This window comes from Ooceraea biroi, chromosome 9, assembly GCF_003672135.1.
Source record: "Ooceraea biroi isolate clonal line C1 chromosome 9, Obir_v5.4, whole genome shotgun sequence".
Lineage (NCBI taxonomy): Eukaryota > Metazoa > Arthropoda > Insecta > Hymenoptera > Formicidae > Ooceraea > Ooceraea biroi.
In genome coordinates this window covers 2239781-2256295 of record NC_039514.1, presented here as the reverse complement: position 1 = coordinate 2256295, position 16515 = coordinate 2239781, and the positions used below count along the sequence as shown (strand labels likewise).

At 41.9% G+C, this 16515-nt stretch overlaps 2 protein-coding genes across 4 annotated transcripts; both read right to left on the bottom strand.

Annotated features, from left to right (window-relative positions):
• On the bottom strand, positions 1 to 3576 carry LOC105276284 (ubiquitin-conjugating enzyme E2 G1). Of its 3 annotated transcripts, XR_893378.3 has the most exons (5): positions 3428 to 3488; positions 1404 to 1783; positions 1180 to 1302; positions 372 to 1062; positions 1 to 294 (listed from the first exon to the last, which is right to left on the bottom strand). XR_893378.3 is itself a non-coding variant. In XM_011333790.3 (4 exons), the coding sequence occupies exons 1-3, from the start codon at positions 3471 to 3473 to the stop codon at positions 1222 to 1224; spliced, it is 507 nt and encodes a 168-aa protein (XP_011332092.1). In that variant the 5' UTR covers positions 3474 to 3576; the 3' UTR covers positions 1 to 1062; positions 1180 to 1221. The 3 variants fall into 3 exon arrangements, 2 of the variants coding, with proteins under 2 accessions (XP_011332092.1, XP_011332094.2); XM_011333790.3 differs by having other exon boundaries at positions 1 to 1062; positions 3428 to 3576; XM_011333792.3 differs by lacking the exon at positions 3428 to 3488 and adding an exon at positions 2271 to 2291 and having other exon boundaries at positions 1 to 1062.
• A 2712-nt stretch (positions 3577 to 6288) lies between these two features.
• On the bottom strand, positions 6289 to 15757 carry LOC113561413 (TWiK family of potassium channels protein 9-like). The gene is made up of 3 exons (XM_026972295.1): positions 14786 to 15757; positions 14045 to 14333; positions 6289 to 13723 (listed from the first exon to the last, which is right to left on the bottom strand). Exons 1-3 carry the CDS (start codon positions 14942 to 14944, stop codon positions 13437 to 13439), a joined length of 735 nt encoding a protein of 244 aa, XP_026828096.1. The 5' UTR covers positions 14945 to 15757; the 3' UTR covers positions 6289 to 13436.
• Between the last annotated feature and the right edge of the window lie 758 nt (positions 15758 to 16515).

The following is a 16515-nucleotide window of genomic DNA, read 5'->3' as shown; positions in this document are numbered from 1 at the left end:
TTTCAATGTCTGAAGATTTAATTGACACAATGTGAAATGATGTATATAATCAGAAGAAAAGATGATAATTTTAATTTCAACCTAGACTTTAATACAAATGCAAAAGGAATTCGATACGTAAATTAATCCTAACGAGAAATGATGGATCTCTTTTTAAGTTTTAACAGAATTGCGTGATCAAGAACCGCAAGTTTTTCGTTTGTAAGAAAAGCGCCACTCCGCATCACACGATCGACACGGTTCAAGAGAGTGAGTGCCTTATACTGTGTAATACATGTTATATTAGAGAACTAGCTGTAATTATCGGTACATTAACAATAATATTATCATTATTATCACCTGTGTTAGAATTCATTATTTTGGCAACTTACGGTTCGATGGAAATTTAATATATATTTTTACACATAGCCGCACGTTATGTCCACGCGACTTTAAATCGACATTAAATCGCTCCTCGCGGCATTGTAATAATTCATATGCAGTCCATTATCGGTGGCCGACATCCCATGCGATTGCTGCACGTGTCCCGTCTCCATTTGACTTTATAAAAATGTATCTATACATATATATATATTTACGAAAGTAAGAAAATACGAAACGACAGTAAGGAATTATTATTGACAGACAAACGTAAAAACACATCATTTGAAATCACAAGGTCCGATCGAAAGAGGGGGTATGGACTCGAGGTCGCTCTTGAGCATTAAGGAGGGGCGGGGGGAGAGTTAAGTTTATAATAACTAGTAATATTAAGGTAATCGTACAGAGATGATCTTTTGCATTATGTATACGTGTAAATTAATTTTTCTTTTAGCTGTTTATTATGTAAAAGGTGAATTGCGTGTGTATCTCTTTTATGCTCCTTGTTTCGATGGATCGTACGTCGGTGATAGTAGTTTAATAAACATGATAGAGCAACGTGTTTCTCTCTCCCATTCACACACACTTTGTCTTCCTCTTTCTGCACAAGGATGGGTCAGGCTTATTCCGCTCTTAGTGGCACTGTTGTCCGTTAGCTTTATGCTGAGCATCGGTTTCTTTCTTACAGTGCTTACGGCTTCCCTATGTATCAACGTAACATACACCGTAAGGTACAACCAACACGTACATTACAACATTTACGTACGTAGACGACAACGCAATGTATGAGCGTAACCCGACTCGCGACTCGCGACTTACCAGAATTAAATAAGTCTTTCCAGTTGAATATTTGTTCAGCCCCTACAAACACTCCTCTTGGCTTTTTCTCACGCACCTCGCCACCTTTCGCTTAAATTCCGTATAACTTTCCCTCCACTCTTTCTGCACAGTGAGAGAAGAAGAAAATGAGATAAGTCACGAGTGGAAGGGGAAAAAGTGCGGTGACAAGTGTCTCTGGACATAAATGCGATTGGTTTACTTACGGCGGCATCCACATTAGCAGGGCTTTCATCGTTAGGATCTGCGAGCATGCTAATAACACTTATCAAGATAGTCTCGACTGTATGAACTGGTAACCACCGTTCGGACGCTTTCTCGTATCCCCACTTGTCGTCACCAGGTTCGTGTAGTATCGATATACATACATCTCCATTTTTGTCGATATTTGGATGCCATATCTCGGTTATGAATTTCATTCTTGGTGGCCTAAGTGGATATTCTTTTGGAAACTGTAAGTGTGCTTTGAAAAAACCACCTTCGTATAATGTATCCGGAGGTCCAATAATGAGTACTTCCCACCGATATATGTCATTGTCGTCTATGAGGCCTGCAGAAAACCCTTCTACCGGGTTTTTATTTAATTCTGCAAAAAAAGACAAATGTAATTTGCAGTTATCTTAGGATACACAATTTTTCGGTATAAAAACGATCTAATCAATTTTTTATTAGCGACAGGAAGCTCGAGAAAAATGTAGCAATGTCAGAATTACCGAGGAAACGAGACAAAGAACGGATATAGCTACGAAAATGCTCTTGACAAGGCCAGGCATAAATGCATTGGAGTGATCTAGGGTGATACTTTAAATGACGTACTTTAGAGCAGAAAATACAAAAAGCAACTCGAGATTTCGCTACTAATCAAAGCCACCATAAAGCTTTCACGTATGATTACATCAGAAACAGAATACATTGTAGCAGGTATCGAGAGAGCGAGTAGGTTATGTTCCCTAATGCTCGAGAAAGCGGCCGAGAGGAAGAGGGAGAGAGAGAGAGAAAGAGAGAAAAAAGGAGAGAGAGAAAGAGAGAGAATAGTGATTTGAGCATACAATAACGATTACACGTCAACACACTCATGCCAAGTGCGACATATCGCATAGCCGGCGGCAAGCGCTCCGGTATCTCCGAGACGCGCTCGGGCGTATAGGTTAGGTTCGCTCGCGCGAAATAGCCGCTACGCGCCCGCACAGGAACCGCGATACGGTGAGTCAGCGCGAAGGAGACGACGCACGAGGTTACCGACGCGGTTGCGTTCCCTCACTTTCTCCGTCTCGCTCTTCCTCTCTTCGTCCGCGTTCTCGCGATGCGACTTTGTTGCGTGATACGCACGTCGCACAAAGAGAGGCGAACTCCGAGAGGCATTTTTCGTGGCGTCGATCTCGGCTGTAACAGGGGAGCATGGCCCGAAGGCGGCTGACCTTCGGTGGTCGTTGCACGGCGCGCTTTTGCTTGCTTGCTTACTCGCGCGCGCTCTCGCTCTCTCCCTCATTCTCTTTTCCTCAACTTTCTCGCTCGATCTCGCGTCTCGTCCCCGTGCACGTATATGCGCGCGTGTGTGCATGTATGTAACTGTCTCTCCCGTTTCTTTTTTTTTTCTTTTCGTTCGCTTCCTCGCTCGATACGCTTTTTTCCTCGTCGCCGAGGAGAAACATGCGCGACGGCAGTGACGCGCGTACGCTATAAATAAACAAGGCCTGCAATTATTTTCGGGCACGAGGACGGCCTTCGTCCTCGACATCGACATCGACGTCGACGGCGACGTCGACGTCGTCGTCTTCATCGTCGCTGTCACCGCAGCAGCGAGCAACGTGCGCGAGGAGCCGGTTCATCGGCGCCGAGGGGGGAGGCGGGTCGAGCTTCCAGACCGCGGCGTGTCGCGACCGACGGCGTTAACGCCGCTGCTTTAGGTTAAACGTTGTTCACGGCGCAGCACACACAGGTCTCCGCGGGAGAGCCGTATTGATTTTCACGCCCCGTATTTGTGCGCACGGCCGCCGTAAGCCGGCGAGGATGGCGTGCAGGTGGACGGGCAAACCCTCGCGAGACCGTGGCACGACCCCCGGGTGAGAACGAGAGCGCAAGATCACCGAGGGCGACGTCGAACCTCGCGAGACACGACCGCGACGAGTCCTTCGGGAGCGCGAGGCGCACAGCTCGGAATCCCTCGCTCTCCGCCGCGATTCGCACTTGGTTAAATACACTTAACACTCATACCGCGCTCACGTTGTACCTGCTAATTGTTTTCGTAATAGCAGCGCGGACTGTGGTTCTGACATTAATAAAAGTTCAGTTAAATAAGACTAAGACTGAAAACAATCACTTTTGCTTGACTGGAAAGATGGCTAGGTACGTCGCGGAAGCGGTAACCACGCATGCGCCACCGGCTAAACATATGTTCTTCCGTCTCGAGCTCTGCGCCGGTCTGATGAACCGCGCTGCAGTGCTGCGCTGTACGGTGACCGATCGAGGCTCTCCACGTGGAGCGGACGAGTGGATCAGGTTATGGGCAAAACAGATCGCTGACGTTAGCAGTGAGCGACAATGGAGGAAACCCGAGATGACGATGTGCTGATAAATGGTAAGAGAATAGTCAGTGTTACGGTTGTTGGATAACGAACATTTTTACTATTTTTACAACTGTAAATAAATTAGCAGTCGGCATATAAAATATTAGATTGAATATATTATTCTGACGTCCTCATGACTATGGCCTGCCAGATAAAACTTTTTTCATTTTTATACCTATATCTTACAATGGAAATATAATAATTTATTATACCTAGCGTAAACGTAATAGTATAACGTTATAAAATATAATAATGTCTTTTAACAATGCTCATACAGTTTTCAAATAATGTTGAAACTATATTTTAATCACAATATGTATAATTGTGTTGCATTACGTCGTATTTCAAATATAACAAATATAAATTTCTAATACAAGAATCCGCGAATTCTGTACTGTCACAAATATTCGCTAAACAACCTCGTAAATTCCGATCCGAGATAAATATCCGTTAAATGTCACTAAAACGCGAATGTCGCGTCACGATCGAATGTGCGTAAAGTGCAATTGATGAGGGACGATCGACAGAAACTGGATGCTGCGCGAGATTCTGAACATAGTGATCGACTTCGATGGACCTCGAGAGATTCCAGCGAGTGAATGTTTAAATTCCAATACTCATTTCGTATTAACAGCGTGTATGTGCGTTTGCACATCAAATATAGCTGTAAAATTATTGCACATTTATCATAACAATATATAACATTTTTCATAAAAGCTTTACTTATTTTATTATTCGTCAAATGTGTTTTTCATACTTTTTTTATCTTAATAAATTATCTTTTTTGATAATTATGGCAGAAATATCTCGCGAGGTTCGACAAGTATATTTATACTCGTCTTCAGTTTTCATGTAGAAATACTCATTCATTCTTACGAAAGAATCTAGTCGATGCGAAAAAAAGAGTGAAAGATAGAACTGCAGGAGAACCGTCGGTTATGTATCTTTGCCTTCTCGGCAATTTCGCACGGTTACATTCGAGATTTATGGCCCGATTTCGATTCCATTTCGCGCCGCGGTTTGTTTACTTATTGGCATCCAGAATATGTGCGCTGGCTGATGTTACGTTCGGGCTTGTACTGCTCCGATGCTATCGCACAGATTTATCTATTGAGATGAGACGGCGAGATGGAGATGACCACGCGACACGAAATTCAGACGCCCCTGGCCGACGAATTAATCTCCAGGTTTACATATTTGAGAATGCAATTTCAGGAGTTTACGCATTTTTATACGACACATACACATTTACACACATTTACGCCTTTGGCGGAATTATATTTGATATTACGAAGATTTTCTATGCTCACGGAATGCATGATAATTCAGATAGTTTTATTTGGAGCCATCCTATACTTATGACATTTGTATCCATGACGTTTTTATTCATGACATTACATTTGCTTACAATTATCGGAATTGTTTTGATATCTTGGATGATTGAATTTAATTTACCGTGTCGGCAGAGAGACCTCTTAAATTAATCACGATACATACGCCATCGTTACACAGTATCTTTCACTGACGGGAACATTTCTATTACCATTATCGTTGCCTCTCGGTTACTCTGAGGCATTAGTATTTATCGCGTGATTATACCTCATACCGAATTATACAGAATTACGGTAATAAAAGGTGGAAATCATTTATTCCAATCCGGTTGTGTGTCATTGGAATCACAAGCCGGTTACATATTGGCTTCATAAACTCAGTACCGTCCGCACTACGAATTATAATAGCGAGCGAGAGATATATTGCCAGGAGAAATAATCTTTGTGCCAAGATGCATTAGTATGCATTAGTAATCTAATATCTAATCTGAGAATAAATAAAATAATTGGTATTTAATAGTACATCTTAAAAAACAGGACGTGCTATGACAACCAGATTTACTTGATTTGTAAAAAGTGGTCGATAATCAATGTTTATAAATTCGTTTCTTTATTTCTCAACTTGCAGATTATGCGCACTTTTTTTAAAATAAAGAAATAAAGAATTAAAAATGTTTAATTTCTTGGTCGGAAGTATATTTGTAGCAAGAGTTATTATATTGGAGTATTATATCGGTGATCAATGCGGTATCCATGTGTTAGTGAACAGAACGGCGAATAAAGATTAACGATTAGACACAGATCGTTGCGCCAACTTATAATGTCGACGAAGATCAGAACGTTGATTAATCCACGATTATATACAACGTAAAAATCGCTCGGATAAATTTCGTCAAGGCCAGTTAACATACACTGCCGTCGAAACTATAAAAAGCATCTCATCGCAGAAAGTTATCTACTGACACTTATACATAAGAGAAAGATATATATATATTCGATACATTTTAATCAATATATACTAATTAAAATGTATCGTAGACTATCTGTAGTGCGTGCGTGAGCGCATTCTTAGCGAATATATATATCTTTCTCTCTCGCACGATTTTGACCCAATCGCTCTATGGCCAGACTCTTATTAGAGGGTCTCTGTACATACATAAGTAAAGGACTGAATAAATGCGATGACAATGAAATTCGTGATGAGTCTTTTTTATTATCTCCTATTATAGGATACATTGCTTGACAAATGATTATACAGACGTACAATACCCAGCAAATCGTTCGCTTCGTATTTTACAACTTCGCCGCGCGACAATTGCTCCTTACAATTATTTACAGAATATTGAGATCTTAGTTTCGATATACAATATGAGTCCGAGAGGATAGTGTGTATACGTGTGTGTGTGTGTGTGTGTGTTTGTGTGGGTATGCGTCTCTAAATTCCTTTCTTAAATGGCGCCTTAAGTTTCCTTGCGTCTCCGATGCTTTCTACAGAATTGTGGATCTCTTAAAAAAAATTGGTAGCATGATAAAAAATGTGCGTTACACGTAGTGTCATTAGACTTTATCAAGACGGAAATCTTACAAACTTCGTTCCGGTTGCCGGTGCACCGTTCCAGAAATGCATAATCGTCGGGAAAAATGAGTCCATAAGCGAATCCTGGGAAACTTCAGCTATGATTAATTCGCCGACACAGCAGGTCGCTATAAGCGTATGGAAAACTTTGTTTTGATCGACGACGCGCGCAAAGTTTAGAGAATCAGACATTTATTAAGACTTTTTCCTTATGCTCGCGCAAAGAATTATGCGAGATGATTCATGAGCGGAACACGGAAATGATTACTGTCGTACTGCATCATTCGTTATTCAGCAGACACCTTATTCCTTCTTCCTTTCCGAATCTATAACAATAGTTGAGAAAATTCGAAACTATTTATTCATCTGAAGCTTCCTCTAAATCGCACGCTACCCGACGATTAATTCCCGATGCTCTGTTTGGAAAATAAAGATACATCTTGTACAAAATTTTATACATCGTATATATATATATTTGACATAAAACAACAGCAGAGATAAATGCTCTCTAAGCTCTGTTAATGATAAAATCAACACTCTCTTATATCAAGCTCGACGCGAACGTACGTTCCTTCATGTACGTTCGTGATATTTAATTCTCTTAACATCGGCGAGAAATTAAAACGAGTCAGTCGATATTATGTAGTACAGAAAGTCGCTCAAGTTACGTTGCAGCTGCTTAACAATAGGATCTAACAAGACTTCCCACATCCACATCTATTATATCCTAAGACAATATCGTATTTACAATTGTGAGCCTCGTCTCAGTGAAAGCGATCGACAGGCGAGCCATGAATCCGACTCTAGTGTATAATTGGATCTTGATATCCTAACAATAAATATTAATATAATGTTATCGTACAGTCATGTGTTAATGTATGTACATTCCCGTAATGTCGGTATTGATACACTCGCTTCATAAATGAAAGAGTTTGGTTCGCGATGATTGCAAGATGAAACTGATCGTCGAAACTGAGTGCAATTAATTAATACAAGACCAAGTTCAAGATCTTTACATAAATAATTATCTTGTATAATAAAAGGATGACGCGATCAGGAAGATAAACAATTACAGGCTTTTATTTTAATGAGTACGATGAAAGTGGCTTAGAGAAACATGTGAATCGAATAGTACATTCAGTCACATTTACTATAATATCAATCCACACTAAAATATTGCGACACGGCGCGATTTGTATAATGTAAGACTTGCAATATAGAAGGACGGCAGAAGCAAATCCCGTTAATTCGTTAGTTGCGAAAGTTGAATTGACATCAAGATATTGTTGCAACTCAGATATTTATAAAAGAGATTTTCCCTGGGATATCTCCTCCGAGACTTCCTTTTCTGTGATCTCTCGACATTCGCTTCAGCAGTAATGACAACGATTCTTCCGACGGCAAATATATTTATTTATCCTAAACAAAATATGCAAATAACTATTTTGCACTCATACAAATATCTAATAAATATTGTTGTGCTACGTTCGAACTGTGAGAGATGGAAATAAACAGGTACAAGATAAAAATCGACGAACTGAAATCAAGCACGTTAGACAAATATTGCGAAATGAACTCGTGCGAGGTGAGTTTAATTTAATTTGGTAGCGCTTTGCTTCTCGAGTTCTTTGAAATAATCAGGCGGCCGGCAGCAGCACGAACATTAATTGCCCTCAGTAGAAGCGCAATTGAGTATCAAGAGACATAGATTCGACTTCTCGAAGTTTTCGAAAACTCGGTGATTCGTAAGCTGATTCGCGCATGCGAAATGAATACGTAAGGCGACAGCAGAAAACCATTAATTCCATTAAGCCAGTTGTTGGAAGGTTGGACCGGCTTTGCCTTCGTTCTTCACATTTTTTCTTCCTCCTAAGGCCGAAACCCACCGATGAGGCCGAATCCCGTGGCGTTTGACTTTCATTGGACATTTCTTGTGCAAAATTGTCGCGCTAAAGTTTCGTGTCGGCTGTCGAGAGCTTTGAACTCGGTTATATTTCCCTGGAGTACGACAGAGGAAACCGGTAAGGGCGAAAGATGAGGAGCTACGTAGGAAAGAAAATCCTGCGAAAGGAGAGAAGCCGGCCCGGACTTTCGCCGCGCTGGGACCTCGTTCCGGGCTTACAGACGTTATATGTCGATGTAAAAAATCGCTAGTCGCAATCTGCTATATTGTAATGGTAACGATGCTGAACCCGAACCTAAACTAGATCACACACGGCATCCCGTTTCATCCCGCCCGATATACGTAACATAAAACCGCGCAACAACGCATCAACCAGCACCAATTAAAAAAGTTTTAAAAGCAAAATTGCACATACCGAATTTTTTTTATTTTCTTAACTTGCTTCTTCATCAACGGCAAACGATACGCGATGCGATATAGGTATACGTCTAGTTGATGTAGCAAATTCACTTACATTTAACGGATTCAATATCCACGGTGGAAAATTACGTCAAACTTTAATTCGCCTCGCAAGTTCACCTTGTAAATGAGTCTATTATCTCGAGAGGAAACTTCGTGAAAGAATTAAAAGCGATCTAAAATAGCGGCACAGCTGCAGGGGCGGGAGAGCGGCACTCCTCTTGTGAGTGCCGTGCGCGCGAGAATACCGATTAATAAAAGTTTTATCGGGGGACATTATACAAAATATCGGTCGCGTGATCTTTTTCCGTATTCTTCCCCCGCAGTGCCGCAGTACTTTCCCTGTCTTTGAACGGAAAATAAGGCGGCGAACTTTTAAGCGCTTCCCGCGGTATTTGCAATCGCGACACGCCGCGCCGGCGGTTATTGCGCAATTCCTCGCATACATGGGGACGTATGGAAAGTTGTAAATAGATTCTCGCAACAAATCGCCGTAGCGCCAGCTTGAAGCGAGCCGTTCCGGGCCCGGGCTCTCGTGAGTGTGAGGAAGTTGTGCGGGCGGGTAGGTTGGATCGATGGCTGGATGGTCTGGTACGAGCACCAAAGTAAAGTTTGTCTTGGCTGCCGGCCACGACCCTCCATCGAATCACTGACGGAGTGATAACGATAACTCCAGCAACACTGCTGAAGCCAGTATCGATTGTCATTAGGCACCGTACGAGATTCTCTTCTCGCCTGTTAGTTGTACGCTACCTTCTCCTCCTTCTTGTTTCACGTTAACGGCCATTCCTTCGACGGTTTTAATGTCGAGATGACGCGTGTGCACGCACACACGCACTCACGTGCGATGGTGCGCCGCACGAGCAGAGACACGACAGAATCCCTTATAACGTATGATATGTCGCAAGAAACAGAAGGGACACCCTTGAAGTCGCTAGGGGACCATTCCTCACGCCTTTTCGCAGCCCGTGTAAGAGGTCCACCACGAGCACAAGAAAATACAGGTTCAATTCAACGTACATATACTTTATTCTAATTTTATTTCAATATTGGATTAAATTATATCCAATTATAGTGTTTGTCCGCGTGAGGATATGTAAAGAATATTTTAACACGACAACATAGGTATGGCATTACGCTTACAACATTGATCACTACATCAGGGAGGACTCCTCCTCTCTCCCCGCGCGCAGCGAAAATAATCCTTTACAGCTAATTCACAGTTACGCTTTACTCTCGCATCGCCTCGTAGACTATTACGAATATCAATATGAAAGAACGGGAATAATCGTCCTAAAACCGCAACGTCCTTAGGGATTAATGCCTATCCGTAAGTACCTTAGTTATTGTTCTTGAGCACAGAATTTGATTTCGTTCGACCGTTTGATTCTAGCGTCCAGCCGATGGCAGTACAACGAATGGCATGTCGTCACTAATCGTCGTTACAATGTAACAAGACTCGCATCGATCGTCGCTGAACAAGCGATTATCCTTTGAGATTCGCGGTATTAAAATTACATCAAAATATCCTGTAAAATCCCCTTTCGGATTAGCGAACGCTCTTATCAATTTTCGTTTAAAGTTCCGCTTGTTTGTTTTTCTTGAATCCTTGTTCAACGATAATCGCATTGTTATCTTCGCGGATTTCCATGCACGGCAGTGATTGAGATTACAGTTCGATAGGATCGTGAGGACGTAGGACAGATGACAGATCGATCGATAAACGGATACGACCGTGTACGTGTCAGTAATTCGCTCGAGCTAGACGCAAGGATCTCTTTTTTTCTTTCTCTCTCTCTCTCTCTCTCTCTCTCTCTCTCTCTCTCTCTCTCTCGTAGTAGCTTAGTTATATTACAGACAAGAACGCATTTACTTCGTGGATGCTTAAGTACGGAAATATAAAAAATCCTTATACGTGTCCCTATCTAAGTAGGCGTGTAGAAACATTAAGTCGGTCTCCGTCTGCAAGACCAGGACGTCCTCGAAATCTCATTGAATATGAAGCAGCTGAGTCCTTTCACTCCCTTTCGAATCCGCGGGAGCATCTAGACTGATTTCGCTCGTAGTAGTGCGCTTGCCAAGGAATTGATGTCAAGCACAGGCTCGGCATTGTCGGAAATTAATTTAAAAAAGATTCTGTAAAAAGGAGCTCTTTGTCTTGTGCGTGATTCATTGCGGAATTATGATACTGTTATTTAAAGATATCAATCCCGAACAGTCGTCGCTGTACCGGATATTACTTTACCACAAGTACATTTGTCAGACTTTCATGAAAGCGAGTCGTGAGAGGGAACGATGGTACTCCCACAGCGATCAGATCCTCAAAGAGACGTTTAATAAATCTTAATTATTATATAATAAATCTAATTTGTTATGAATGCTTTTGATATTCAATAACGTATGTCGTTCCTGTTAGCGTAAAGTCATTTTCAAGATTTTATCTTGGATATCTTGTGAAGCACTTAAAATATTACTTTCTTTAAGACACCACTAAGGCATTATTTATATTGAAGAAATATCAATTTATCAGTCGATTCCAAAGCTTTCTTAGGAAGTGGCGGCGCTACGTGACGCGAATAAGAAAGATAGGGAAATAAAAGAGAAGTTTCAACATTTCCGTGCACGAACGGCATTCCGGCCGCGAATGAAATGCACCATTGCCCCTAGGGAAATTATTTTATGCCGGTCATTTGCCTCACTCATTTTATCGACGACGTAAACGTAATTTCCCACCGTTAATGTCAGGTACGCTAACACCTTGGTAGTAATCAGGAATTACGCATGCATCCCATTCCTGGGATTTTACTCTTTTCGTGATCCCTTCATTTAATCCTGATTGTTCTAAGCTACGCGACGTCAGAACGTCGACATTCACATGCAGTAGTAACTTTAAATAACCAAAGCGTCCGCACGCTGAAACGCTATCTTTAAAATAATTCATGCATTTAGTCAAAATAAGGACAACTTTGATAACGCATCCATTTGCATTCATCCTTTCGGCATATTCGACACGTATTCTGTTTTTGTACACAAGAGCAGTAGTTCCACACTTTGGCAATATCCAGTAAACATTCATTAAGGATACTTCCAGATTAATTTGGCAAAGTCTGCTGGAAGTTCGAGAAATTCCTACAACGTTTGCGAGACGCTTTGCCTATACATCTTACACGGTGTCGTCTTACTTAGAACTTACGTAACGCCGTTTACTGCATTTATCAAACGTGACGTAGTTACAAGCATACTGCTCTTCAATTAAACAGAGTCGTTCTAAGGCAAACAGAAAGTACCAATGATTATATATCGCGTAATATTCTCGAGTAATCACCGCGACGTAAGTTTCGGGATGACGTTCAGAAGAAGAACGTAAAATTGCATAACTTTTATATTGATTACTAAATTCTTGCTTTGCGCATGAACAATATAATATCATTATTGTTACAATATCGACACACATTTAATTTTTCGGTGAGCAATTCAATATTCGAATGTGCGAGTTGATTAACATAAGTGCAACTTTAAATGTACACGCTTATCATACGAGCGAAAGTGAGATTATTTGGCTACATCGATTTCAAAGAGGATGTCCTACTTGCGTTCATGGTTCAAGCACTTATTCTTTTTCAAACGTGTTCCAGATAGCGTATTATATATGCATTCACTTATGTTCATTGGTGTCGTCATTAATACAGGCGTACTAACGGCTCCATCATTAATCGTTGAATTTACAGAGTAAAGTAATATATAAAAACGGTACAAAAAATGTTAGTTTTTTTTTATTATCTTATGATCAATAATCAATGTTTTTAGATGGATTATTTTAATGCGAGATCTACAAAGTTATAAAATGTATGTGTTCTTTACGTCTGATTAAAAATAAAGAAAATCAAATAAATTTCGAGCATCATCACTTTCTTGAGTTCATCAAAATCGTAATTGCGTCTTATATTATAAATTCAACATTAATGATAGATTCAAAGAAGACATCATTTTTCGGACTGTCGCGATCTGACGGCACGACCTTTAACATATACAACATTACATATACCTATTTATCCGGTCTTACGATCCGTAAAAACGCTGTTCGATAATCTCCAGCCACTTGTGCCCCGCCACCGGGAGGAAATCGGCGTCACCACCAGAAATCCAGGGAATTTTCACATTTCCGTGGTTTCCTCGACCTCCTCCTCGACTTTGGGCAACGTATAGACGGCGGGGATCGACACGACATGATCCTCGAGCTTCAGGATCGGCTTGCAATCTCTGGTGACGTCCACCTGGTTGAAAGTGTCCTTCAGGATGTTGATCTCGTTCTCATGCGCGAATATATTGGTGGATGATTCCGTGCCATGTATGCTGTTCTCGTCGGTGCCGTTCCTGTGGCACAGATTGCCCGACGGAAATTGTCACGAGGTCAGCGCAAACGGGTCGGTCGACAGCTCGTCGACGGACGGGCTCGACTTCACCGGCTCGGCCTTGTCCGACTGGTGGCTCATCCGATGGACGATTTCGTCGTGGAGAATGTTAAAGCACATCGCCGTCAGCGCCATTCCCAGCATTATGTAGATGGAGCAGAACCAGATAGTCGCGTTCCTCGAGTCAGGCGGGGCGAGACTGCGCCGGGGGTAAGAGCCAGGCACCATGTCACCGAAGCCGATGGTGCTCAGGCTCATAAAGCAGAAATAGCCTGCATCTAGAAAGCGTGAAAGAAGCACGCTGATTAGCTCTTAGCTTCAGCTTGAACAGCCTTACGCTTACGTGTATCACAGTCGCTGACGGTAGATACATCGTGCTAAATATATCGCGTCGCGGATTCACGCCGATCTGTCAGAGACGCTAAATAAAACACGGTCGCGTCAGTCTTGTCAAGAATGCTTCAAATTTTATTAAAGTTTATTAGGAAACTTCGTCTCAGCAACTACTGAATTTCCTCACGCAAGAGAACCGAACGATCGCGAATGCGAGGTTCGTGAATATCTTTTTTCTTTTTTTTTTCTTTGTAGACCAGACTCACCTAAGAATGACCAACCGTCCATTTTGTATAGGGTGAACGCTCCGGCGGCGATGTAGCACAGCATCGCACCGAGACAGATACTGATCGGCGCGAATATAGTGACGTTGGGTCGGTCGCCCGAGCCAAGACTTGACACTTCGTCCTTAGGGCTGGCCTTAATTTCCACAGTGCTCGTGAACGTTGACGCGTTTGCGCGAACATAGAATGGCTCCTGCAGCTGCAGTTGCTCCTGCTGCCGCTGCACCAGCTCCTCCTGCTGCCGTTTCTTCCTCATCCGCCGCTCCTTTTCCTGTGTGCACGTATAGAAAAAAATGCTTCGGAAATGACGAAAAGGACGCTTTTGTCACATCCGCGTGAACCAATTTCATCTCGTCGCAATTATTTTTGAACAAGTGCCGACATTTCGTTTGCACCTTTGTACCTCGAGTGTCCTGCTAGGAATTTTGTAGGTCGATCCAATTTTATTTGAATGGCGCTCTAACAATAACTAATCAATAGCCATTAATCCCCATCGATCGCACGGCACCCGCGTGTCCCAGCCATGCCCTCTCCGTTTTCACCTCTCCTCTCTTCCTCACCCTCCTCCCCCATAGTACTACCGACCCGGCACGACATATGCATTTCCCATTACATCCGGTTTGTTTGATGGGAAAAAGAGCACCATCGACGGTGCGTGTTTAAACGTTTTATTGAGTAGACTAGGAAATGTGCAGAATTTTCGATAAAGCGTGCTCTGCTGACCTGCATTCGCCTCTCGTCGTAACAACAGTAGCCGCAATTCGAGCAGAGGCAACAGCAAAGAGCTCGCGTGAAGACACCCCTGGCGATCCTCGACAAGAGGCCACCCATGCTGGATAGATAGATCAGGGTCAAGGGTATCCCAATGATGGCGTAGACCATGGTGGCGACCTTGCCCCAAGTGGATTTTGGCGCGATGCTCCCGCATCCTGCGAAAATAGAGCAAGTTGATATCGAAGACCAGCATGAAAGATTATCGGAATATAAGTAAAAGATCGCAAGAAAATTTTCATATTCTTTTTGGTATTTCCCTCTTCCGGAGGATTGTTCTGCTCCGTTTTATACGATGCAATGGCACAATATTGCGGTGGAAGAGCGGAGAAGCAGCGGTAGTTAATCTCCCGCGATATGTTAGTTTTCCGGGTTACTTAAAAGGTAACGTGCGGCACGGTATGTTTATTCACGCTAATCAAACCAGCACGGTAATAAGGACTTTGTGTAACGTGCGCTCGTAAATTCGCCCGTGTAAGCGCGCGTGTGTGACGTGAGAGTGCGAGAGTGCGTGTCTGAGAGACTTGAGTTTACTCAAGGAATGATGTGGAAAGTAGCTCTGCCGGTCCCTGGATCGTATCCGTGGGAAGATTTTAGACGGACACCAAGGGTAGAGTCGTTATCGTTCGTTTGAACGGTTTTGATTCGAAATGGCATTCCAACACACAAGTTTTCTTATTATAATTCGCATGTCGTGAGGAATCAAAGTTAATTAAACCTCGTAAAGCTGCAGGACCGGTAAAGCATATATTATTCCGGGTCAGAAGCGCCTAGTGCGAGAAGTTTCAACATAAAGATTCGTAAAAATTCCTAAAATTTACAATATCGTAAAAGCTTAAGTTTTGACAAACGTCGATCAATCGTAATCTCGAAAAACGGTCCTCACAACGGCGGGGCAGAATTTATCGTGCGGCAGCGGCGTCCAATCGGCTCGCAACTGCTGGAATGGATAAAAATACCTAGGAAAACAGTCTATCCGAGAGTTTTTCTTCAATTTCCCGAAACAATCGAACGCGCTGTTTGATCAAGATACGAGGAATTTTAATAAATTTGATCGTGATTTTTCATCGTGACGCAACAAGGACGAGTTGCAGTTGAGAAAGATTATTTTTCCTGATTTATAACGTAAAATCCACATCTGACAGTTAACCGTTATTTTGGCAAGTCTATGAAGATAAACAGTAATATTTACGGAACGTATATCAGAGAGAAATGTCAATATTGTCGACACATAGTATTACTTCAATTATTTCGTTCTATAAAATGTTTCGTGATATCGATCGTTGAAAGTTTTTTCCCCGAAATGGATTATTAAAACCGATGATGTCATCTTGAGTTTGTGACACTGAAAATACTGACGCTTATGAAACTATATGTCATAGATTGATACGTTTGACTAACTGTATGCAACGTACAGTAATAAATACTTATCTGGCCGTATCGCATATTTATCACATTACGATAAACGAATCAAAAAGTCATAAAAAGTTTAGTATTCGAGACTTACTAAAAAGAACAAGTATTTTCTTACATTTCATATGAACATATAATTTCCTTTTATATGTATTTTGTAAAAATATTCTAATAAGGCACACATTACTCATTCCAGATACCGCTTGCGTCAATTAGTTTTTATCACCGTGATGCGAGAATTTCGCGAGAGCGCAGTGGGCAGCTTTAAA